At 33.4% G+C, this 26,580-nt stretch overlaps 2 protein-coding genes across 4 annotated transcripts in view; one reads left to right on the forward strand and one right to left on the reverse strand.

Moving 5' to 3' along the window:
• Positions 1–1,811: 1,811 nt before the first annotated feature.
• Positions 1,812–19,522, reverse strand: Hmt-1 (ABC transporter ATP-binding protein/permease Hmt-1). Of its 2 annotated transcripts, XM_076121561.1 has the most exons (17): positions 19,372–19,522; positions 18,978–19,130; positions 14,572–14,716; positions 13,983–14,182; positions 13,492–13,642; positions 12,190–12,361; positions 11,617–11,783; positions 10,405–10,642; positions 9,255–9,430; positions 8,888–8,957; positions 8,509–8,644; positions 6,514–6,721; positions 5,998–6,176; positions 5,506–5,620; positions 5,059–5,199; positions 4,548–4,669; positions 1,812–3,239 (listed from the first exon to the last, which is right to left on the reverse strand). In XM_076121561.1, exons 2-17 carry the CDS (start codon positions 19,124–19,126, stop codon positions 3,062–3,064), a joined length of 2,547 nt encoding a protein of 848 aa, XP_075977676.1. In that variant the 5' UTR covers positions 19,127–19,130; positions 19,372–19,522; the 3' UTR covers positions 1,812–3,061. The 2 variants fall into 2 exon arrangements, with proteins under 2 accessions (XP_075977676.1, XP_075977677.1); XM_076121562.1 differs by lacking the exons at positions 13,492–13,642; positions 13,983–14,182; positions 14,572–14,716; positions 18,978–19,130; positions 19,372–19,522 and adding an exon at positions 13,139–13,255.
• Positions 19,523–20,186: 664 nt separating this feature from the next.
• Gprk1 (G protein-coupled receptor kinase 1) overlaps positions 20,187–26,580 on the forward strand; it is a 34,546-nt gene continuing 28,152 nt past the window's right edge. The window contains exons 1-2 of one of the 2 annotated variants that reach the window (XM_076121529.1): positions 20,187–20,687; positions 24,119–24,195. In XM_076121529.1, the coding sequence (XP_075977644.1) occupies positions 20,575–20,687; positions 24,119–24,195 (190 nt within the window). In that variant the 5' untranslated portion in view covers positions 20,187–20,574. The remainder of the gene's footprint in view (positions 20,688–24,118; positions 24,196–26,580) is intronic. The other variant, XM_076121530.1, reaches the window with a different exon arrangement.

The raw sequence follows: 26,580 nt of genomic DNA on the forward strand, positions 1-26,580 counted from the left end.
TACAGGTTAATTAACACCTTTGTTATAATTATATGAACCTTTAGGTACCTTCCCACAATTACTAGATATCTAGGTAGATATAGTTTTAAATCGTTTATTTGTCAGCAATACCTCCATACGAGATGAGGGACTTGTGACCACATTCAAAATGGAAAATCAAAAATGCATTTATTATGTGCTATTCATTCCTTAAAATTAAGAGATTTTTATTAAACAGTAAAAAATATTAACGTCACAACTATTCTACTCTCCTCACTCAAGGAATGTCCGGATAATGAGTGAGCCAGTAAACGAGCCGAGGTCGAATAGACCACGTGCTTCAATTCATGGGCGAGGAGACACGGGTGGTAGTATGATGGTGAGACAATCTGTTCTCACACGACTGTACGACGACGTCGCCGGTGATAGCGATGACAGCGAACCGCCTACTTTGAAGGACTATAGGTATGTTGAATAGATGCAAAAGTTTAATTTCCAGTTAAGAAGAATAGTTACGATTTTTTAGGGAATAAGTAGGAAAAGCTATTTCAAGTCTACTTGCCCTTGCAACATTGAATTATCGCACACATTGAACGTCTAGGTTCTCCAGAATTTATTTCATTGAATTGTTGATTAAACGAGCGCATTATGACCATAATGCTTCCTAAAGTTTTACCAGTTTAAGAAACAAACGACTAACTCTATTTCTATTTCAGATCAAATTCTGAGACGCATAAAAAGAATCAATACTCGCTTCTAACAAACTCAAGGACTTTCGGTTTGGGAGACCGTGACGATTCTCGCGAGAAATATCCGCGACATCTTTCTTTACCCATCCGTCAATCAGTCAACCAAGTGCTCAACCTGCAGCATGGGAAGTTACTTGGTCGCAAAATATCATCCGATTATGTTAAAACTATAGATCACTATGAAACTGTACGGCACACTTCTATAAGAAGCTTCGATTTTGCAAAACGTCGGCCTTCAATGTCCGTGAGCGAGTATCAGAAGCAAAACCAATTGTATAAAGAAAAGATAAAGGCTACTCCAACGAAGTCTGACTCAGCGAAATCAGATCGTAAGTTTTCAGCTACTTAAATTTAACGCTAGTCAAGATATAAATAGTTATCCTTTATCGCAAGAGTGCAAATTAGTATTATAATAGACTAGTGTTGTCTTTGGTATTAGTTATTTACCATGCAAGTGATATTTATGATGATACTATTTACGTGTTTGACCATCGAAGCCCATCGCCGTGGCACAAAATGTCGCTGCGGTCGGCAAGTGATCTTATGTCAATCTTCCATAAATTATTTTCAGGTCATCCAGTCTAGGGTGGTGTTCAAACCGAGGCTGGTGTTTCAAGTAATGAAACGACATATATTTTATACTTATTTATGTATTTTTTCATTCTTTTTACATTGATTTTTAATATGAACTTATTGATTTCTTAACCAATATTACAGTTTTTATAAAGGATATTTTAAATTGTCATCATTTTTAATAGTTTAGTAGATGGATTTCGTTTTCGATTGTGGTGCCCCTTGTTCCATTTCTCGGTTTTATTAGTAGAATCGCGGAAATATTAAGCCCATAATAACGGTCTCTGTTTGGACCAATTATGTAAGTACGCGATACTACCACTAATGCCAAGCAGGACTATAAGCAACGACGCAAAATTTCGTTTATTTTTGGGGTAAAATTAACACAATTTCGTTAAATTTTGTAAAATGTTTCCTTTGTAAAGTTATTATTCAGATGTATTATTTATATTTTAATTTTCATGTTTATATTTTGCTAATGTTATTACTATTAAATAAAAACACGATTTATAAATAAAAACAGTTTTAATAACACTGAAATAGCACATCAAATTTTTCCCATCACAATTTTAATACTACTAGGTACAATATAGTTACATCAACACAATGTCAACTTATGTACATACAAGTTTGTTCAGCGTGTTAACACAAAATAAATAAGTACAGACATCATACCCGCTAACTTTAACGAACACACGACCGTATACGTACGATAATTCGTACGTACGTACGTCGAAATATTTCGGACTGGGTACGTTGTTTGTCCACAAACGCCGACATCCAGCAAAAACTATATTATTACGAACGATGGTCCTAAAAGCGCTCTACCCGTAGTTATCATTAGTTCTAGGTATCTATTTCGCTTTACGAAGACGGTGTTGGTGAACAAAGTATACTAAACCAAACTAAACCTCAATACAAAAGGACCCATGCCATCAGCGAGTATAATAGTAACGATGCGATATGACTCCAACTCGCCTTCGCCTAGCTTAGTTCTCAACAATAATCTGAACTTATTTATTCAGTGTTGTTGCCTTGTGCATAATGTACATAGAAAATCCACACTTCAATACAAAATTATTTGGTTGCAAATGCTCATACGAGCGATCTGTCATGTCCCTTACTCTAACTCCTTCAAGCCAAACAATTGACGCTACGGTCTATTCGCGTTAAGAAAATAGTGAAACAACAACGAAGTATCAGCGCACTGTCTATGTTATATCACTGTTATAAATATCACTGTACAAATAGCGCACTGTTCATTGATGCTATTAAAGCGTTTTTAAAGACTTGCACACAAAAACGGGAATCGATGCAGTGTAACACAAATTGGTGTGACTCAACGGGAACAAACCATGTAATGCAATGTGTACTCGAAACGTAGACGTGTATTGCTGCGATACTATTTAGAACGCCATGAAGGGGAATCCCTTTACGGCTCGAGGGACCATTCTTTCATTGCACAGCTGCATGATGTGAACCAATATACCGTCATGCGAGATCGTAGATTTTCATAATTCGACTTCGCATTGCAGTTCTGTGAACCAGCCCTTGCGGTGCGTATACGAAATTGTACGTACGTACGTATTTGAGAGTATACGTACGTATCTATGTAAAAAGTCGTACTCGTAGAATTATCCATAAAAACGCTCTGAACTATATTCCTAACGCGAATAAACTCTAGGATTCGATTATATTCGAATTCACTGATCCACGAACCGACTAGCACCCTGTCTCGTTACGTATGAACTGTTTCAGTCCTAATGGCCGTGCCCGTGGCCGAATGTACTGACGCCGTTGCCTTGCTCCGGCGGCCGGTCGTTGTTGTTGCCTTCAGCATTGCTCTCGTTGTTGTTGCCGTTGCCGTTGCGAGTGTTCTCCAGTTGCTGCTGCCACATGGACGCGTACATACCAGATTGTGAGAGAAGAGTTTCGTGGCTGGAAAGAAGAAAATACGTTATTGGATGTGTGGAGTGCTTTTTGAAGATATTGGAGCTATTAGTCCATGCGATTAGTGTGACGGACGAATTGTTAGGGTATTTTTTTTATTTTATTTATACACCTACTCAGTAGTTTTACAAGTTAACAATATTTAGCCACACAGAGAATGGGATAGTTTTTTAATACTTAGGATTATGTAAAGAAAATCTGATTGTGCAAATCATACCGTTTTCACATATTTTTTCGAAACAAGTTATAATTTATTTTATTTTAATTCCAGTTAATAAACTAGTCGTATCATTATTTGATTTATCAAACTACATACAGCACGTGAGCCGTGGAATATATCTAACTACCGCGATAAGCATATTGTTATTAAACATAATACACTATTGTTTTGTTATCAATTTGTTTTATGCATTGTAATTATCCGCGTGCAGAGAGACTTATCTGACCGAAACATATAATTTAATAACGATATGAAATAGGGCAGGAAAGTAACGTTTGTTATAAAGCCACTGATAGCAATACTAATGATATTTTTTTATTTATGCTAAGCTCTAAGCTTGAAAAACTAAGCTCTAACTAATAGACTAGCTCTAACTTGGTTTTCAAATCATCTGGTCATAAGATAAAATACTCAAAATGATTAACTAAAGCTAGCTTTTAGAAAAATGCAAGACAAATATCGGACGTCTATAGACAATACTCGGTTATTATATAGTCATGTCTAAGTAATATACGTCGTTACTATTGTCATCGTGACTATTTCGTCACTCTTATCAAGTCTAAGGCTATGAATAGAGATAATCACACGTCACGACGTGAAAATTGGGTGACAAAAATAAGGACTTGTCACCGTGACAAAAGTCACTGTACTCGGGCCATTTCAAACGTGCGAACTAAGTCATGTCATTTTATCAGAGTCTCTCGCTCGCACTTACACATTGTCACATTCATTTCATTCTTGACATATATGACACTGTGACATAGTTCGCACGTATGTTACAGCCCGATTATAGTGGACGCTTGGTCTAACGTATGCTCTAAGGTGACATGACGAACTGAAATGTCACAATAATATATTAGGTCGGGGTCTTTTCGCATTATAGTATGCATGAACTTGTAATAAAATCTTTTCTCTACATAAAAAAGCTCGATATTTGGATACCTCACGAGCTCACTGAAAGATACCTAATGAACCGTGTACTCATTTGTGATTCTTTAAGCCAAAGAGATTTTATTACAAGTTCATACATACTATAACGCGACTTTTTCCCCGACGTAATATTTGTTTTTACTTACTTTCCCCTCTCAATAATCTCTCCTTCCTTGAGCACTAATATCTCATCCGCGTGGATAATCGTAGACAATCTGTGTGCGATGATCAGCGTTGTTCTATTAGCACATACACGAGCCAACGCCGCCTGAAAACGATTCACAATCAATACACGTGCTTAGGAATATCTTTTGTAAAGAGATGTGCTTAAATATTAAAGTTCATTCGGAGGTATATCAAGGATAACCAATTTTCACTATTTATAGTTTAACCTACGGTCATATTCAAGCGCGATCCCAAATCCGTCCGAGACTGTCAAAAGCCAATTTAAATTGTATAAACCTAGTAACACTTTAATCGGTAATAGTCCATGGGACCTTGTGGTAGGCAGTAGTGATAGTACACATATAGCTAAAGACCCAGAAAAACACATTGGTTACTTTTTATCCCGGAGTTCCCGAGGGATCGGGATTTACACGGGAAGGGTTTCCACGCGGAGGAAGTCGCGGGCGGGCTGTATATTTATTTATTGCGTACCTGTATATTTCTTTCTGTGTTAGTATCAAGCGCGGACGTAGCTTCGTCTAGAAGCACAATCGCCGGATCCTTGAGGATAGTTCGGGCGATCGCTATCCTTTGCTTCTCACCACCACTGAGACGGAGACCTCTCTCTCCAACCTGGAAAATATTTGCGTGTGTTATTTATTTAAAAAGCACTATTTCGTTGGTAATACAAACTTAACATTCTTGATTTTTGCTTTTTTAAACTTGAATCAAGACTAAGAAATGTCAATAGCTGTATCAAGACTCTTGATACAGTTGCATGGCGGCAGAATTTTATAAAACCGATAGTGAGTCTTTGAATGCTAAAATCATCAGGCACTAAAAGGCTAAATACGTTTGTTTCCATATTGAAACGTCTTTGTTTGCGTCTGTTGAAAAATTTACTGTTTGCATATGCTACATTGTAAATACGGATATTACCTGTGTATCATAAGCATCAGGGAATGTAAGAATTCTATCATGAATGTCTGCATTCTTCGCCGCTGAAATAATATCTGACGCGGGCGCAGTCAATCTACCGTATTGTATGTTGTATCTGTAATTTAAAACAATACGTATTTATTCATTAACACTTATCAACTAAATGACATTACAAAGAGAGTTGCTTGATTAAAATTACGTGTTTGTTTACTATTATTGGATAAAAGGCATAAAAATTGTATTAACAAGTTACATTGAAATTTTAATTTAACTTTGAAAACAATATGGTTACGTTTGCTTTATGTTGCATGCGTTTGCAACATTGAAAAGTCACATCTGAGTAAATAAAACCTTCAACTTCGACCTTTAGAACGACCTAGTTTATAAATGCTATTATTCATCAATATTGTTTAAAATATATAATTGTGTATAAACGCAGCCAGTTCGTATGCCCATCTCATATGTCTGTACTGAACAACCTTAATGTAGTACCTAATAGAGTTATTGAAGAGCACAGTATCTTGCGGCACCACGCCGATATTAGCTCGCAGCGAGGCTTGCGTCACGGTGCGCACGTCCTGTCCGTCCACCAACACCGCACCTTCGTTCACGTCGTAAAATCGGAATAGCAGGCGCATTATTGTGGACTTGCCCGCACCGCTAGGACCAACCTAGAACAATTTATATTGAACGTTATTATGTATCATGGTATAAACTTTGTTTTATAGGAAATAATTATAATAATAAATAATTATAATTAAATCATTTAAGGACATGTTGAAGCAAAAGAAGTTTGTTGGAATTGTAACTAGTGATGGTCTCTCCCTGCTTTCTTATAAAAAAGGTGTTCATTTCCGTGTTTTTTTAAATTTTATATTATGTATAGAAGCGTATAAACATTATGTTTATTTTCGCTGCGTATACGGAGGACGTGCACGTTCAAAGCTTTGGATGACAAAATACAGGATTACATTCTGTCAAAATAGCTTATTAAGAAAATATACTTACTAAGGCAACAGTACTGCCAGGAGGTACTTTGAAGCTGATATTGTTGAGTACGAGTCTCTCGGGGCCGTAGCCGAAGCTTACGTGCTTGAACTCGACGGCGCCTCGCCTCACCAACAGGTCCGGAGCACCGATAGCATCGCAAACGTTTGACTCCACTCGCATCAGGTCGAACATATTCTCCATATCCACGAAGTTCTTTTGGATAGCCCTACAGAGAAAAAGTAAATAATTAAACCATTGTCATGCAAGGTTCTAACAAAATGAGAAATGGGTTACTCTTCGAGTTCGAGTCCGCGAAGATAGCTGAGACTGGCTTGGACAATTCGTGTTTATGAATTGTTTTAGGCACTTTCATAGTGATATTTTTATTCAACTTCGAAGATAAGGTTTTCGATAATTATATATTTATGTTTCTGTATATCTTTAAATTAGTACAATCTAATGTTTTAATCCTACGTGTTTGTAGTAGGTGACAGGCTTAACACAATAATTCTAATTATAACAGAAATTAGTATTTCCTTCGGCATAATTATGCTAAAAATACACATAAAATTTTAAGATTTCACTAATTCTATAATGTTACCTAAAGATAAAAATAGCTAAGAATGTATTATCTAATCTGTATCAGCTGTTTATAACCTTCACGATAACAGAATAGCTGACGAGCATATTTTAATAGTAAGTGTACAAAGACGTCACCTTTTGTTCAAACGAAATGACGCTACGACGTAGAAAGTAAGATAGGAGAAAAAATATTGCTAAGTAGTTATCATACAAAAATATCTTAATATTATAAACTTTGGACTGGCGAAAGTCCATCACATGTACTTATCTCTATATAGTTTTTAAAATCAACTTTAATTACATTAATTTTAAGTCCAATTCCCTTCCTCATTTAGTTCAATGGTGCACTATCGATAATAACTTTTAATCGCGGTATGTTAAACGTTTGGTCAAATGATTTATGCACATCATATCGGTCACGTAATTTTTATCGCGCACGTAAAATAAACATTTATATCGATTGTCAATCATAAATATTATTTGATAATAGTTTTTTTATTATGATTATAAAAAAATAGCGGTCACCCGCGACTACGTCCGTGTAGACCAGGGGTTCCCAACCTTTTCTTAGTCCGGGACCACTTTTATATTATTCTGGTTAGCAGGGACTACTATGTAAGTATATCGAAAATAAAGTGTAATAATCGTCCTGAAAAATTTAAATTTTAAAGTCTTTCGCGGACCACTGGTTGGGAACCACTGGTGTGCCTTAGTCTTCCCGTTTTCAGATTTTTTATTGCTGTTCCATTTTTATTAGCAACAGCGTAATGACAAATAGCTTTCTTCAATAAATGGATTTTTCAACATATAAATATTTTTTTCAATTCGAACCAGTAGGTAGTTCTTGTCATTAGCGGGTTCAAACAGACACACAAAGCTCTTCAGCTTTGTATTATTAGTATACAGATTAAGATACTTTGGATTAATCTCGAAAGTAATTCAGATTTTTTAATTCTTTCGCTGGATAATAAATGGGTGATAAATTAAAGCGATATTTAATCATTTTATCACTATGTAGGAAAACCGGTAAAACTGACATGATGTGACATTGTGATAAAAAATAATAAATAAAATTATCGTTCCTGTAGATTGAATAACGAATGCCGTAATGTTGGAAACTGGGTTTTACCACGTTTTATTATTCTTTTACTGATGTGATAAAAAGAGTTTCTTTAAATTTTAAACCATTTAATACTATACTCATATAAACTTCGGTCCTGTATAACTAGGGTAGTTTGTAAGAATCGTGCCAAGTGGCATTCTTTGGTCTCTACCTACCACTATGGTACAAAGTGTGATTTATATATAAGTAATACTGTCATAGAAGCGTATATGTGTACAGTTCGCAGAATTAAATTGAAACTATTCATTCATAAAACAGCTTTTACCTACATTCAAAGCTCTTTTGAAGCGAGTAAAGACATTCCTTACCTGTAGTAAGTGCCGAACCAGTTCAGAGGCACGTACAACTGCACGATGTATGACGCGAACAGTACGTAGTCGCCGACAGTCAGCTCTGACGTCCTGACTACCATCGATACGCACAACAGTGAGCCAGCGAGCAAACCTATTAGAATAAAATAAACATTTTAAACAATACGATCAAATAATCTAGCAACATTTTTGAATGTATTTTCATTTAGTGAAAGGGAACATGCTCTTTTTCTATAAAAAAAAATAAGTAAGTAATGCACTGGGCGAGATTAACGTCAGTTCAGATAAATAAAATGTTGTTTTAAAAAGAAAATGCTCTATGACAAATGGAACTCAGGTTTTGTGTAAACAAATTATTTTTTAGAAATGTACTTACCGCTGCAGATGACGATGTTTTGTAATGTGTTCAGCATGTTCAGTGTTAATAGAGATTTAAACTCCTCTTTCTGAAAGTCAATATGTAGTTTTAGTAATTTGAATCAAGTAAATCAATGACTCAATGCTAAATAGGTACATCAGAAAATTAGTTTTTTTATAAAATATTTTTTTTTGTAATATTCCCAGTTGTCCCCTGTACGCTGTCACTCCGGGGTGACAACTGGGAATTTTCTTCCTACTTTTATTCTCAGTTGTCACCCCGGGGAACAGTGTTAGATGGGACAACTGGGAACTAACCAAATGTTTTCTTCTTAATCCATTATTACTCTCCAAGTTATGAGAGGTTAAACAGACTATTTAGTTACCTGATAATTAACAATAGCGTCCCTATAAGCCATGACCTCATAGGACTCGGCGCCGTAATACTTGACAGTTTCGTAGTTGAGCAGCGAGTCGACGGAGCGCGCCTTCTGGTCGTTGTCAGCCAAGTTCATGCGACGCTGGAACTTCGTACGCCATTCCGTTACTACTATTGTTGCGACTGAAATTGAACGAGGGGTTTAGTAAACTATTTTTGAAGAAAACCAGCTCTGAGTGTTAGTTTATTAGATAAATTGGGTATTGTAGAGACTGTTTTAGAATATGAGTATTTCGGTTTGATTCAAAATATTCAAAGCTTCAGTTACAAAGGTGTTTTTCATGAAAGTTCTTAGGGAAAAATTTCAGCCTGAAAGTGTGAATAGACACATTAGTGGAACCAAAAAATACTCATGAGACAATTGACCCTACGAAATCCACACAACAGTCGCAGCATTATATTCAAACCACTTCGCCGCAGAAATCATATGTTACTTAACAAATTCCATAAACAGAGAAAAAATCATATTCATAGTTCGTTAATTGTTATTTTAAATAAAAAAAATAATACGAGTTAAAATCATCGATATTCAATAACAACTAATACTAAGCTTAGAATAAGTAAGTGAGTATTGGAACTAAATGCACCGATATTAACATTATCATAATTGCATACAACCTGTTTATTTACTTACAAACTACAGTGGATAGAGATAACGATTTGCATTTATCACGATTGTGTACAACATAGATAAAGTACAGTGATTTTATCAACCACTGTATTTACCGACTTGCGGATGGAAATATACTGCTAATATAACTTCGAATTAATTAATAAAAATTCGGGCTTTACTACAATATTAATAATAAATATGAATAAAAATCTAAAATGAACCCTATTAAAAGGCAACTTTGATTCATAAATGTATTAAACAGATATACTTTATTCACTACTATTAAGGAAAACATTCAGGACTAAGTTTATTTTAGCTCAAGAGATGCAAAACTTTTTCGTTTCATATCTCAATGCTGGAACAAAGACCCAATCTCTACGGGATTCGTACTCTCTTTCTGTTATCAGGAGGTATTTTTCTGTTATTCGTTGTTTCTAAATTCCCTTAATATTACCATATCAAGAATCAATGCTCAAATACTCACTAATATAAAGCACCATAGTAGCGAACACGATGAGTCCGAACCACGCGTTGAATTGCGTCACGAAATACACCACAGCAACGACAATGTCTACCAATGTCGGTGTGATAGAGAACAGTATGTACGATAACAAGTTGTCTATGGAATCAGTGCCCCGGTCCATCACGCGAAGGACCTCGCCAGTCTTGCGGGAGAGGTGCCACCATAACGGCAGCCCGTGGAGGTGCTTGAATAATTCTAACTGTAACAAGAAATTGTACTTATTAATTTGTTATTTGTTTGTTTTGTGTTATAGTCATCTTCTATCTTTTTTTAAAAAGACAACTCCCGCACTAAGAATTGCTCTCGTGTCGCGGGGACTTTTACAAACATACAAACAACGGACACAAAGTACAAAAAGACCCGAAAAAAATATTTGTGGATCGCAGTTTTTGGTCAATTTGGAGTCAAAGTTGTTCAACTGAAAAGTTTAGTCAAAGAATCGCAAAATCTGAGGTAAAATGTGTGAGTGCGATAACTATAATATTGATGATAGTTTTTAAATTTCCAAAACCTAATATGTAATTAGTAATTGGTTATTCAAATACCTTTGCAATAATGTAACAACTTATCTCAGTTGAGAACAATCAGATTAACTTTTATTGATATGACATAAATTCTGTAACTTTTTAAGATATAGAATCTAAATCAATATAAGTAGTATTTTTTCTATGGTTTGTATATGTAATTTTTATCGGAAAATAGTCGTAAATTTAAATGAAATATTCTATCAATGAGTGCGTAGTAAGTTACATAACGTAATAAATTAGTTCTCAGTACGACAATACTAGTTTTAAAGTCAAACAATCGATAAAAGTAAAACAGTTTAGTATAAAACTACGTAATTAAAACCGCTCGTGAAACTCAACAATATCGAGCTATTATCAAGGTTACGTGGAACAAAACGCACGCGATTTGCGTTTAAATATCTACATAGTTATTATAGCTATCATAGTGTTGATACTATGAACAAACTACTTCATGAATAAGATGAGTTTATAAAAAGTGACGACGTTTAAGAAATCTAAATTGCGTTGCCATTTTCCTACATATTTCACCATCAACAGTATTTCAGGTTAAACTAAGTCTCAATTCTCTGAGCTGGCAAATACGAATTAAGGCTTTATACTCATAAAAAAAATATATACTATCCTTTTAAAAATATTACAAACGTACCTGTAACTCCCTAGTAGTATACTGTTGTACTTTGATCCAAAGGAACGACCGCAAATTGTTGAGGAATCCCATACCGCCGGTTCCTCCGCCCTGAAGGAACTTGAAGAACACGTAGACCACCACGAGGTCCCATCGGAATTGTAGCGGCGTGTCTGTTAAGCTGTTCACTGCAAACAATACGAGCTCATTAAAATATTGCAATACATGGTTTTATTTAAAAGTTTGGTTATACATATGTTAATAATTAAGACGTGCGTATATTCGTACGTATGAGCGTGTACACGTACATAAGTTATGTAATCGATAGTCCACATTTTGTTTTGTAGATCGCACAAATAATTATTCCGTGTGGGAATCGAACCCACGACCTCCCGACGCAGTAGTATCGGCGTGGCGACCTAAACCACTGCGCCACGCAGGCAGTCAATACTGTCCCTTTTTTGGGCAAAGCACTCTTCGATTGGATTGTATCTGCGGGCATTTCCTTCCAAGTTTACTTAATGAACAAAGAGTATACAAAACTTTATTATAAGTTTTAATAGCATATAAATTTGGTATAAAATAAATGCTTACCAATCAATTTGCTATAAATAGGCACGAATAAGTTAACAGCTCTCCCGGCCAGTAGTGCCAGGATACAAATGAGCACGTAGATTTGTAGGCACGCACTCTTCCGGGGCCAGAGGAACGGCAGCAGTGTACGCAGTTTGGAGAATACATTGCGGAAAGTTGATCGGTTGTCATCCTATCAAAGAGAAAAATAAACTATGAAGATATGAGTCTAAATAAGCAAGTAAGCAGTGCTCTTTCCTGTAGAAGATTTCCTACTATTATATCTCATGATTTCAATCTATACTAATATTATAAAGCTGAAGAGATTGTTTGTTTGTTGTGTGTAAATCTCAGGAATTACTGGTCCGATTTGAAAAATTATTTCAGTGTTAGATAGCCCATTACTCGAGCAAGGCTATATATCATCACGCTACGACCAATAGGAGCAGAGTACCAGTAAAAAATGTTACAAAAACGGGGAAAATTATGACCCATTCTCTCTTATGTGACGCAAGCGAAGTTGCGCGGGTCAGTTATGAAAAATATAAAGAAAAAAGTAGCTTTTTATAAACAAAATAGAAATAAATCTCACAGGTTTATAGATGTGAAAATGTTGCTCCAATGATACTAGGGGCGCATTTGCAGTCATTTTGACTAAGTGAACAAATAAACAGTCTGAAAATAAATAGGATACGTTTTACGTGTTTTAACTTTTAGTAAAATAAAGAAGGATATCATACAAGCCTTACAAATAGACACCATGTAAATTCACATGTAGGTAAAATTATTTTGTAATATCCTTAAATAACTTCATTTTGTCAATCATTTCCCTGATTAAATCGAAACCCAAAATACTTTCAATTATAAGTATACGTACTTTCAGATCATTTAGCTTAGTTCACCCAGTCAACAATTTCCGCTAAATGTATAAAAACTCATCGAGAATTAATTAAAGTATATAATTAATTACCTTTGTTTTTTTACTGAATACGTGTTTTTCGCCAGAACTTATTAAATGATTTTGATATGGACATGACATCTTAACCTACATAATAAAAACTAAAAAGTGAAATAAATATGACACGACGAATACGTCAATAAGAATAAAAAAGTAACAAGTATTTTATGCTCGGTTTAAAATAAGTCCTTAATATTTTGTCTATAGTTAAGACTAGAGCCTACTTCTGGTACCTGAGTAACATAACATGTATATGATGAAAACTATTACATAAAATAAATGTCTTTATTTACATAGATCTTCTGTCTTACTCACTCACACACATAACCTAATGACAGAAAGAGACGACTAACAAATAAACTTACCCTTGGAGGAATATTTCTTCGAATCTCCTCTTCTCCCTCGAGGTATTCGAACTGGTGCATAATACCTGGCGCTTTCATACCGAGCACGAACATGATCATGCAAGATACATAGCGGCCGACAAACAGCGCCATCTCCAGGCGATCTTGAAGACTATAGGACAAATAAGAAGTTTGTTTTTTAAGCTCTATTTCGACTTCGTATTTGAATAACTTGTAAGTAACTTGAAATATCTATGACAATAAAGTTTTAATTTTGCAGTAAAAAAAGTCGATCGTGTAATCTAAATATCACATAAAGCATTTAAATAAACACATAGCACATTTTTTCATTCATCTGTATTCAGAGGCATGCGTACGAAAATGCGTATACGCATAATTATGCGTACGTGCATACGTACAAACGGGTTATTCGAATTATGTCCACATATGGGCTCTCCAATGTTTTGTAGCTTGTGATTTAATTAAAATGTATTTATGACAAGTGTACTTACTCTTTCAAATGCCACCACCATCCTTCCTTATTAAGATTCAAGAACGATAGATTCTCAGAGACGAAAATCATCGCCCAGAACACGAGTAGCACGAACCCATGTCCTCTTGGGAGGACCGAAGGTAGTAGAAACCGCCTCTCCAGTACTGCTAAATAGGCCGATAGGGGAAACACTACTAGTGTCACTGACAATGCTACTATCTGAAACAAAAATTGTAAAATTAGTATATTGACCTGGAAATAACGTAGGTAGATAAACTACATTATCGTTTTTATTCTTCATCATAATAATCGATTGGAATTAATCAAATTGCGTAAGAAAATGTTACAGTTATTACGTAGCACTTTTCACAACCATTTCAATTAAAATAATAAAATACATAGCAAGTAACGATGAAGGAAAATATCGTGTTGAAAAGTTTTTAAATATATTTCTTAAAGGAATACAAAGTCCCCGACCAGCACATAGACAGCAAACCTTAAACTAATTTAAAACTAAACCTTGTTCGGTAGGAGACCGTTGCCGAGCTGGGCCAGTTATAAGTTAAAAATGTACATATTAAGTATGTGAAAATCAATGATGTATTTACCATATACCCATAAATAGACCCTCCTTTAAACACGAACGCTTGCAAGAGGAATCGTATCACAGCCAGTACGGGGACGAATAAAGTGAAAAACAATTGTACGGCGAATAGACGTGACGACCTGACATCTTCAACTTCTGTGCCGTATCTGAAAAGACACATAAACATTACATTGTGTTCTGTATTATGTCAGTCGACATTCAGGGCCATTACGGACTCACTAGATAATGACTGTCTGATAGCCTATTCAATAGATGAAGGGACAGGAAATGAAAGAAAATTCTTAAATATGTCAAAAAATCCTTGATAAGCTATCCGACTTTTATCCAGAACAGACATCGTGAAACCAGCCGTCAATGTTTTTATTCAGCTACAATCAGTAACAGTTACATAAACGAAAACTTCTTTATAAACAATACCTGCAATCAAATTTTAAAAATATAAATTCTTTGGTAGTTATATATTATTTTACACACTAAAGTTAACATAAGTTAAACCTAAACTACGCATCTCTTAAAATCCTTTCCATACCTCGGATTTGTATACCTATTTAGAATAAGTAGATATAAAAGACTTATGTATTACATAATATTTGAATCATCAATATATGTCATTACTATCAGGTATTTACAATTAACAAGCAGGAGCCAACAGGAAACTAACTTAAATTAAATACAAAAACAGTAACAGTTGAAATGTAATGACCATGACATATTCCACATTGTATAGGTGTCATAATCGTAACACCGTCGCGTTAAATAACAAACACAAAATAATCATCGAACAATATTTTTTATATTATAAACTCTATTTTTCTGTGCATTTTCCTTGTGCCATCCAAACATTACGAAATAATAATTAAACCTTAACCAGTAGTCAACAAATATTTTGGTTTTTTAAGAAATAGTAAGAAGGATATTTGGACTTTAAGAAGCTCAGTAGATGATAAAATTACCTTTGAAGGATCTACTGAGGTGACGATTTATTTTATAGTATGTAGCTCTGTATATTAGCTAGTACCTAGTTGGTATGTATGTAAAGACTGCCGAGTCGTCAGTCTTAACCGTAATCGCATACTCATACAAGGAAACCTGAATGTACCTAACCATAACTTGAGCTCTCGTTATTTAAAGAGGACCTGAACTAAAATAATGTTTTTCACAAAAACCTTGTTATTTCAATTTTTTTTAAACTAAAATAGACACTAAAAACGGAAATGACGGCTGATAGAAATGAGTAGAGGAAAAACTTAATGTGCCGACTCTACTTAATGTAAGACAAGGTCACGACAATATCGATATTCAAATCAATATCGAAAATAATTTTTAACCGACTTCAAAAAGTATGAAGTTCTCAATTTTAATACCGTTTATACCTACAAAGCAGTAAAGATCTCGTCACATTAACACAATAACGGAATTAAACTATTCACATCTGCGTATCATTCACGCTTAAATAATGCGAATACATTATTGTATTACTCAACCGTATAAAATTGTACAATGATTTACCAAAGAAGTAAGTATAAATGCTGCTTTTTCCCCTACGGTAATTAATTCTTCTTCTATATTGAAAAATAATTAGGTAACATTTTTTTATTTTAACCATCAGAGTCTATCTATTTGAACCAATACACTTTTTCGAAAATCGGAATTTAAATCTGGGTAAAATATCCTTCAATTAGTGGTACCTACCTAACTTTTGTTAAAAAAAATATTGTAGGTACCTAAGTGTGTAAAAAATTTGTTAAGTGAACTCCAAAATGTGTTGTCGCGTAAATCAGAAAATATTATGTTGAAAGGGCTCCTACAATCCCCAAAACCTAACCCAAGATCACTGTTTTCCGTTGTAAATTAATAAATAAATTGAGTCATCAAGTTATTATGTTACGAAACTATCAATAACAATAGATGCTGCAATAGTATCAACTATCAAATGAGTAATCAATAACCGTCATCCCTTCATACATACTAGTCGATAGCAGTATGACTAATATTTCTAATAGCTCGCGTGTATCGCTACATAAATTATTCCTATTTAATTATTAAAAGTACCTCTTATATCGATCCGTCCTCAATAATGATAGAGATCACATAGCCTAAGCCAATACAAATATACAATTACTACAGGAAACTTTCTATACTTGTCTAATGTAATGTACCCATTGCCATGTCACAATAAATGTAACCATATTTACACCTATTTCCTACCTATGTTGAGGTGATGCAGAAATTAAATGTTCTGTATCCTCCCAAGCTAGACTGGAAGAGCGACTTAATGCCAAAGGCATTTTCTAAGACTCTACTCTGCTCAACTGTTTTATAGTTTAAATAAGGTTTTAAAATGAGATGCAACTTGTTCAGTAGCCGATATGTTTCGATTTTTTTAGTATGCTATTATCACAAAACATTCGTACAGGAAAACTAATCGTGTGATATGTGTGTGGCTCGTCAATTACTACTAATACCATACGGTAGTACTATTACTTATTCTGTGCTAATACTATAAATGCGAATGTTTTGGTGGGAGAGCCTCTGTGTCGCCATCGATAGTAGGTACCTATATTGGACTGCCGAGAAAAGGTCTCTGCATCGAATCCCGAGACGGGACAGAAAATTTCATTCCAAACTATACTATTTATTGAAAATCTTTTTAAGCGGATGACGTCACTACACCGAAAGGTAGTTAAAACTAAAAGAAAATAACCAGCAAGATATGTAATTCTACTAAATTGAACTGTTTATTACACACATCACTCATCAGCCATTACTTCCAAAACAGATAGCAAAAGAAACAAATCTTTGTTTAATGTTTATTGATAATGCATAGATGAATATGTCACCGTGTTATCAGTACATTACTTGATATATACAATTATGACCAAGTGTTGTCTGATAAGGTATGAATTAAAGTATATGAAGGCTAATTAAATTCATTTGAGACGTTATTTGGAATGATTGCTATGCCCCTAACTTGCACTTGATGAGCTTGGTAGAGTAGAGTGAAGGCGTGACCAGCCACTGTTTATGGGAGTAGACCCTTGACTTACAGTGGGACAGTAATGGGTTAAGTTTATTTATATAAAAACTCTGTTTATATTATAACAAAAATTCCCAATAATTGAATACTGAAAAGTGGATTTCCAAGTAAGTATTATGTTCAAATGATATTTAATAATAACATTTATGTACTTTGACTTTAAAACATTGTTTTGGGATTTCCTTATACATGTAACAAAACTTTATTTAAACCACAATAAAGTAATAAATTAACATAATTACCCCATAGTAACTAATTATGTAATTAAATAAGTACACTTGTATGTTTTCTCATCATGCTTTAGCAGGATTAACAATTCAAGACTATCTATAACCACAAACCACTAAGTATTTTTTTACACTGGAAGGAAGTTAAAGATTGCATTAGATTGTGAAATCCCTTTTATTTTATACCACAACTAGCAACTAACCTCTGGTTTGCCCAGTTTAAAAAGTTATTTTACAAAAACTTATGCAATTTTTACACTAAAACCTTTTGCATGAGTCACTCTAACTACCTATTAGAAAAAAACTCAAAGACAACAGAAAAGGACTTTGTGACTATGTAGAGAAAATAATTAGCACTAAAATCATTATTACTATAAAAGTAGACCCTGTTTTGTCAATTGTGATCATAATACTTCATAATATCTCCTATAGTACATAATATATGAGACACCAAAATGAAATGTCATATAGAACATTCTAATTCTAAAGTAAATATGACTCTATTGCTATTAGTTTCCGTTTCTATCTTATTTAAACATTAGTCATATTTATGTCAATATGTGTATGTAAATATATACTAATATCTGTTTCTAATTATAATGATTTTAAACCTGGTATTTTCATATATCTTGATTTATATTACCTACTGTCATATTATACTGTTTTCTTTAACTTATTTTTGCTTTAGCATTTTCACAGTTGAGAAATTTTTTTTTTGAGTACTTTTCTTAAACTATTGTTTAGTGATGAATACAGAATTTGCTTTTTCTGTAAAGTGTGCATAAGAAGCTCATTGTTTTAGGAGTTTTGATTATTTATATTGCACCCAATAATTATAGAGCTATTTGTCCAATTAGGTAGATTTTTAAGAGCTCAGTAAGATATCCAAAGGTTATGCCATTCAGACAAACAGCTGATTGTTAACTATTAAAACTTATTTCTTGTGCATATCACAATATAGAAAACCATAAATAATAAACATTACATAATCGTCATAAACTCTATCAGCTAATTACTCTAATTTCCTAGTGACATGAATCATATTACTTTAGGACACATTAATCATTGTCAAACTAATAAGAATTTAAGTAGATGTTTCATAATATTATCTCCAGAGTAATCAAATGTGAATTGTTTACATACCTTTTATACATAACAATTTGTATCATTCCAAATGTTAACAGAAATCCCCCGATAAAGACAGCTGAGACTGTCTCCATGAAACATTGGGATATTCCATGGTCCACCCATATCTCACCAAGGGTCACGTTTGGGGGGCAGTATCCCATCATCTTGCTGCAAAACATTAAACTAACTTATTACTTTGTTTAAGACTTAATATTATTTATAAATTTAATTTGATTAAACATCGTAAATCGAAACCATTATAATGATCTTCATAGAGCCTTGAATTATAAAACAATGAATTTTAAAACACTTGCTAATATTTGTGTATGTTAATTTTGTTTGCGCACTACGCAAAAATGATTTTCAGTTTTACGTAAAAATTAAACAACAAAAATCCTTTTTAACTTACAAAGTGGTAAATTCAGCAATGCGGTTTATGTTGAAATTTCATTGGAACACACAGCCGGCTAACTCATAATATTACCTTATCAAAATGCCCTAATCATTTTTCACTAAACTTTCATACACATTTGTCAATTCCACAGACAAGAATGTTAACTGACAATGACAATTAATGTCAAAGTGACATTAGCAATAGACGATACCGTTGACTTCATAAATATTTGAATAGGCGCAAATGCAGCTACCTAATAATATATTGGATTACCTACATCATCACTTAGTAACTTCCTACGTGTAGGTAGCTTATTTCTAGAATGATACAGGTGCGTTTTCTCACAAAAATCTATTTGTGGTATAAAATCAATGGTGATAGTTTCAGCTTTAAAAATTAGATCCAAATCAAAACCACTACCACATTTTATTTTTTCAATTACGAGGACAGTTTTATCACATCAATATTAAATTAACAATTTTATCACATAGTGAAATATTAAATAAATAAGATATTTATTAAGATAAAGTCTTTAATCGCTATACGTAATGGTTAGTTAAAAATAATTAACTATTTAGTTTTTGATACTGATGTTATTCAAACAGTTAATTAGGAAACATTACAATTACCCAAATAACCAAAGCTATATTGAAATGTAAACGAAATGTTTATGTTTGTAGGTAGACTATTTACCTATCAGTTAAGTTTATTACCTGCGGAAAGATCGATTTTTACGAAAACGAAACCTCTGTCGTAACTAATTTCCGAACGTAGATTTTGTGAAAGTGTGTGCCTGTTACCGTACATGTACGTGTTTACAATAATTTATCTTAGTGTGAGTACACAGTTCCGGATGTGTGCGTAGTCGCGGAGTGACGGGTGTTGGATTAGATTACGTTTTAGCGATCGCAATTCATTATTTGTTAGAGCTTCTTTTAGTGTTAATATTTGCTACATTAATAACAAAATAAAGATTTCTACGTAATGATAATTTACCAATAAGTTACGTGATCCTATGTTCTTAAAAATATATTCTACGAATGTGAATGATCAGCATGTGTCACCACTCATCAACAAATTCCGTGAATCGGTGAACAGTCGCGATGTGAGGAAAGTTATGACTATCAGCTGAAAATCGACTTGGTTTAGTTAGTGTTTGTGTTGCGAACCAGTGTTATTTATTATTTGTCTGGTGAAGGTGATAAATTCAGACTCAAAATGGCGGACCTCGAGGCTGTACTGGCAGACGTCAGCTACTTGATGGCTATGGAGAAGTCGAAATGCACTCCAGCAGCACGAGCTAGTAAAAAGATTGTTCTGCCAGACCCAAGGTAATGACCGGAGGTGTGGTAGAACACCAAGACACCTATACGTACTGTGTTTACACGATCCCACGAATGTCTTACGAACTTGTTTACAAAATTGATTTTATCATTGTAATTTAATTTTTCTCTGTAAACGGCTGTTATACTAGTGGGACATTTAAATTAAAAATGTATTTTTGCTGAGTATTTTTTACCCAGGTTAAAATAGAAGTCTTGAGTTTGATAAACATCAATATTTTAACTTTTAAATCAAAACTTCAGGAAGATGTATTGGTCTGGTTTTACCTGTAATTTAATAGTTTCCATTGCTTCTGTTATTAAACACGAATAATCAAAATAGGTCAATAACACTTTTAAAGGTCATTGCTCTCTATGTGTACTTACTGTAATTTTAATTTCCTAAAATATGGAATTAGGCTATGTGCAATTAGGAGTAATGAATATTGGCAAATAAACTTATCATACCTGTCATGTCTTATGAGAAAATAAGATATGCTTACATAATACTTAGATAGTGTTATTTTAAATTATTTGTAATGAATATATTAGGTAACAAATATCATATTATAGAAACTTTATAGAATATAATTATAGGTACCTTATATTATTACGTATTCAGTAGATACAGGCAAAATACAATGTTGTGATATCTCAGCTTCATGTGACACACATAAGATGACATCAAACTTAACAAGAAATAAGGCAAAGGCATTAAAGTATTTGTTTTGCAGCCTACTAACACTATTTCATGACATAAAAATATTTGTCTTATGCAGATAACAAATATGAAATCTGCTGTATTATTGTTGATGATAATAAACTACTTTGCTTTAAAATACCTAGGCAAAGAATAACAGTAAACAACTTAATTTTTGGGAAACTTATTGCACATAATCTTCGATATTATTTTTTTTTTTCAATTAATTAAGCAATTAACTGAAAATCAATAATTCAGATGGATATGTTGAAGTTATTGAATAATTACTCATCTGATTGTTATAGAAGTGTAAAACCCGTCGGGTATTTTGACATTTTTTATTCTTGAAATTTTACAGATTTTATAATACACAGTATATGACGCATCAAGAGATCAATGAATCAGAGCCACAAAGTCAAACTTTCCTACTTCATGAAATTTGCTCCTTGTAAAAACTTTAATAGAAAATACTATACCTGGGTACCTATCTGTATGTTTTTAGTATGTGTATTAGCCCCTATAAAAATACTTACTAGATTACAGGTCAATAACCTTTTGCTTATAATTATGGGTGTTACTACCTAATAGGAATTTTACAGTTATGTAAATTATTCTATGCTACTTTCCTAACTAAGTACCTGAGTAAGTCATTGCCCATAACTTTACTCACACACCTACAGGGTAAATGGAATTATGAAAATTAATGAAATGAAATATTTCCTATGGATATTGAGTAGAAGTATATTACTCTTTTTTTTAATAATACAGAATATCTATAGTCAATGATAGGAAGAAATTGAGGAAGAATAGGTATGAGAAAGTCTAACCAAGCAAATTAGCAATTAAAATTAAATGAAAAACAGATAACCTTAATATAGATCTGATTCATAGGTATTTGAGTAGGCATAATAGTATTAATTTACTTTTCTTTGTAGTAATGTATCACTATAACCATACCAATTAAGGATTTAATCTACTCAATAATAGTTTCTAGGTGGTAACAAGGAAAACTAGAAATACTTATAAAAAAAATACAGATATAGTATGATATATTTTTATTGAGGAATTTTGTACAAGTTTTTGAAGGGGTCATTGATTGTAACTCAATTTGCCAGAACTATCCCTAGTGGTATCAGTCTACCACCTAGTGTATTTAACCCAAATGTCTCTACAAATGGGCATATAAACTCCAATATTCATTATTATATGAAATTGCCCTTTCCTACCTAGCAGTACTACGCACCTACTTAATATAGTTTTGTAAAAAGTAAAACTTGATATTACAAATATCAATATATGTCATTTATTGCCATTAATCAATTGTTGCTTAATTAATCAATTAATGGTCTGAATAATGGCAATATTAAAAAGTAACAATAACTAATTGGTCCCGCTAATTTAGTTTTTATCAATACTAATTTAATTTAAAACAGTTGTTGGAATTTTTATCAACATGTATAAATTCAGTGCTTGATATTTCTTGGTAAATTAACTTAGTAACATAAACCTACCTATCTCCTTGTAGAGACCTTATAGAAAGGAAAAAGGCTGTAAGTTATTTGTCTGGGATAGGTATATTTTGAGTATACTATAGGTACTTTATTCTGTGCCTGTTGCATAGATTGCAACACAATTGTCTTGAGAAATTCCTCCTAATAAGCTGACCAATATCATTATTTTCTTGCATATTCCAAATACTTATTGTAATTGTTTATTTTGTTTGTAAAATTGCATAATTTATAATAATAATGTATTGTCATAATGTAGAGCACAATAACATAACTCGTGATTTTCCACTTCCTCTTTTTGTGGCAATTTGATAAAACAGTAGCCCAAATCATGATAAAATAATGTACTACAAACAAAATATTTTTTATTTTACCAACAAAATAGCATCATATCATAACACATGAACTTCACACTTACCTTAATTAATCATTTTAAGCAATATTTGATGGACAATTTATAAATCTTGATGATAAACTTGTAGTATCACATGTTTCAATAGTTAGGTGAAATGGCTTCTAGATATTTTATTTTGCATAATCTTTAAAATTTTGTTAGTTTTCTGGTAAAGTTATAAAAATTGTGTTTTGTCTCAGAACTGAATTATGTTTCCTTCTCTGGGTTTTGATATATTTGGATACTTACCGTTCTAATTGTTTCATATATATTCAGGTACTTTCGTAAGTCAATCTATACGACCAAGAGCTTCATCAGCTTGTGTTCCTATCTTTACTTAGGTTTTAAACTGTGCACTAACTGATAGGCGGTATCTGCTAGTAGTCTGGAGCAAAATAATTAACATTTTTAACCCCAGTGCTTTCCTAACTGTACCTAGTTGATGCATAGTTTTTGTTGAAATATTTTGTAAATTCATAGTACAGATGTGTATTGTCATGTTCGTATATCTTTTACTAGCTTCAATAAATGTGTCTGTATCTATAGGAATACGAAACTAAGCACTGTTAGTTTACCGTCGCGTCACAGACTGGCTCGTAAAAAGTTCAAAGCCTCCGCTCCATACAAAAAAATGTGTTGGTGGCCGGTATACGGTAAACAAAACAATAAACTAACATTTTATCTAAGTTGCGACTCCGTAGCTTTGTTATATTATATTTTATTTATGAATTTGTGACGAAGTTAGTCACTCCAGTACGTGAAATAGGCATTAGGTAAAACTTCTAACAGGCCATTAAAACATCGTCTATGTCTACTAACTGTACGTGTTTTGTTACAGTGTTCGGAGTGTCATGCACAAATATATGGTGAAGAAGAATGAAGTAAATTTTGACAAAATATTCAATCAAGTCTTAGGTGAGTATCTTTTAAAAATAATATTATATTGGAGTATCTCTTAACTCTAGTAAACGCTGGCTAAGGCTGAGAAATTAGGAACAAGTGAAACTTTAAACTCCGTGGTTGAATCTAGCGAATCGTCGTCGCTTGCATTAAAACTTTCTAGTGAAAATAAATACTTGAACAGGACTTATTCCGATGCTAAAGAGAAGCAAAATGAGTCAGAGGAACGTGAATAGTAAAAAATCCATTATCCAGTAACCATAACACGCAGTCTTTTGTAAAACACACATTGAGTTCGATTTTATACGATCGTATGGCGTAATTACGTTTTGATCAGCTGTATCCGTTACGTTCCAAACTCATTAATCGGGCAATTACTCCATGATATCTGTTGTTCTATTGTGATTAATTTATAGTGTATATTGTAGACTGAATATAGTTCGTAATGGCGCTTTCCTGATTTATGCTTTTTGTGAGGTTTAAACGATTCATTTATCATTTTGAAGTGGGAATTAAAATCCTAAAGAAACCCACGCATCTGATGTTAAAAACTTACAAAAAAACGAGATATAATATAGTGTGGTATGTACTTAACAGATTAAGGCTCTCTAATCAAATATATCAATATTCCCCTTCGTTCTTTAACATATTGTGATATTAAAAACCTTGGTCACAGCGTTCGTAACTTTTTTAAAGGTTTCACAAAAATGAAAATGTTATCTGGTTTTTTCCCTAAGCATAAGTCTTTTGACTTTACTGGTTTATTTAATCTTTCCTCTTTGCCATAGTTTCCGGGCTTAGATTAGAGACAACGTTATTGGGTGGCCAAAGTTAAAAGAAGCACCATGATGTGTAAATACGAGGGCCCTTTGAGCCGTTTCTTCTCAAACGATTTACGTCTGTGCTTTTACAATTGGTTCGTAGATTGAACGAGCGTTCGTGTCGTGCGATCACACGACCATGTTTGCTGTTATTCTCCTTTGATGTTTGTTTCGTGTTCTTAGTAAAAATAACAAAACTAACATTCTTAACACAAATAATCGTTTACAATATCCTTTGTATAAAATGCACAGTTTCATGTTTTGCGTTTCTCTGAATAGTCTACACACTTATAACTAGTACTATAATTATTGTAACAACAAAGCTAAAAATATTGCAGCGTTCATACCATTTATTAATTCCACACTGAACCAGTGTACACCGCAATTTGTAGTACAGCATTGATTTAAGTATTCCAGACAAGTTTAATTCAAATTCACTTTCGTAACAACTTTCTTGTGGGGATTTGTATCGTAAACAAGATTAAACGTAAGCGAGGCGAGTAGGCCGCGTCGTTGGTTCCGCACACAGCTACGCACGCAGGATTATTGCCGCTCTGCGTACAATTGCTTTGCCTCTAATGAAGTTGTCTCATGTCGCTAAGGATAATTTTCTTCTTACTCGACTTCGTTTTTCTGGTTATTTTCGTCTTGCTGCTAGAAAGTTAGCAAATTCCAATCAGCAGAAATTGATTCTGATACGATCTTTAGTTCATGTTACTCTACCGTGCCTTTTCAATTCTCTATATTTCGTCCTCTATGTGACAGTTAACTTTGCTATCTCCTCCTTGTAATATCTTAACGTACATACGTAAAAGAATAAGAAAGTTTTTCAATTCTCTTTATGCTAGTCTAAAGTGTAACAATACTACTAAAATAGCACACGTCTACTCGTAGGAGAGGCTTAAAAGCGGCTCCTGGTGTTGACACAAGTGTCAATCTGTACATCTATCTACTGCATCTGTATCTAGGCCCACTGGGCGCGGGAGACCACTTCGATATCGAAGATTTCTCTCGAGAAAACGTGTAGGTTTATGGCACACTTACAGATCTATCCCTTACTGGTATTGCATATGAATAACCGTAATATTTTACTAGTAATTGGAAAACGGGTCGAAGTAATGTTGTGTATAAACTAGCCAGTGGTTTAATGGTTCGTACGCGTACAGTATGTGTATAATTAGATTAGTGCGGTGCGTGTGAAATTATGATGATAAAAATCATTCGGGGTATGTAATTCAATATGAATAATAAATTGGTAATAACACGAATTCTCCGATAACTATCATGTATACTGGATCATTGTCCTTATAGTTTTTTTTTAATTTAAAGGTGAGCATAATATGATTTGTTATGTTTGTACAGTATGATAGAGACGTTAAAGCAATTTCCAACGTCGGTTTTGCGTAGTTGATTGACAATTAAGAGAGTACATAACGTATTAAACGTATTTAGTCGTCCGTGCTAAGGTCATTTTATTTATCATATAACATCCTGTTGTAATTTGTCATGTACATAACATATTTGACTTTTTTTTAACAAGTATTCATAACCACATGATATTTGAATAACGCTTAACTAT

This window comes from Anticarsia gemmatalis, chromosome 13 (assembly GCF_050436995.1).
Source record: "Anticarsia gemmatalis isolate Benzon Research Colony breed Stoneville strain chromosome 13, ilAntGemm2 primary, whole genome shotgun sequence".
NCBI classification, from domain to species: Eukaryota; Metazoa; Arthropoda; class Insecta; order Lepidoptera; family Erebidae; genus Anticarsia; species Anticarsia gemmatalis.

What these genes read in the sequence shown, in the direction of transcription:
- Hmt-1 (XM_076121561.1), bottom strand. Translation starts at nt 19,126, where the DNA reads ATGATGGGATACTGCCCCCCAAACGTGACCCTTGGTGAGATATGGGTG. An exon ending in TATTTATAGCAAATTGATTG is followed by an intron (nt 11,784 to 12,189) that starts GTAAGCATTTAT and finishes TATTGTTTGCAG; the next exon opens with TGAACAGCTTAACAGACACG. An exon ending in TACTATGGTGCTTTATATTA is followed by an intron (nt 9,431 to 10,404) that starts GTGAGTATTTGA and finishes GTTCAATTTCAG; the next exon opens with TCGCAACAATAGTAGTAACG.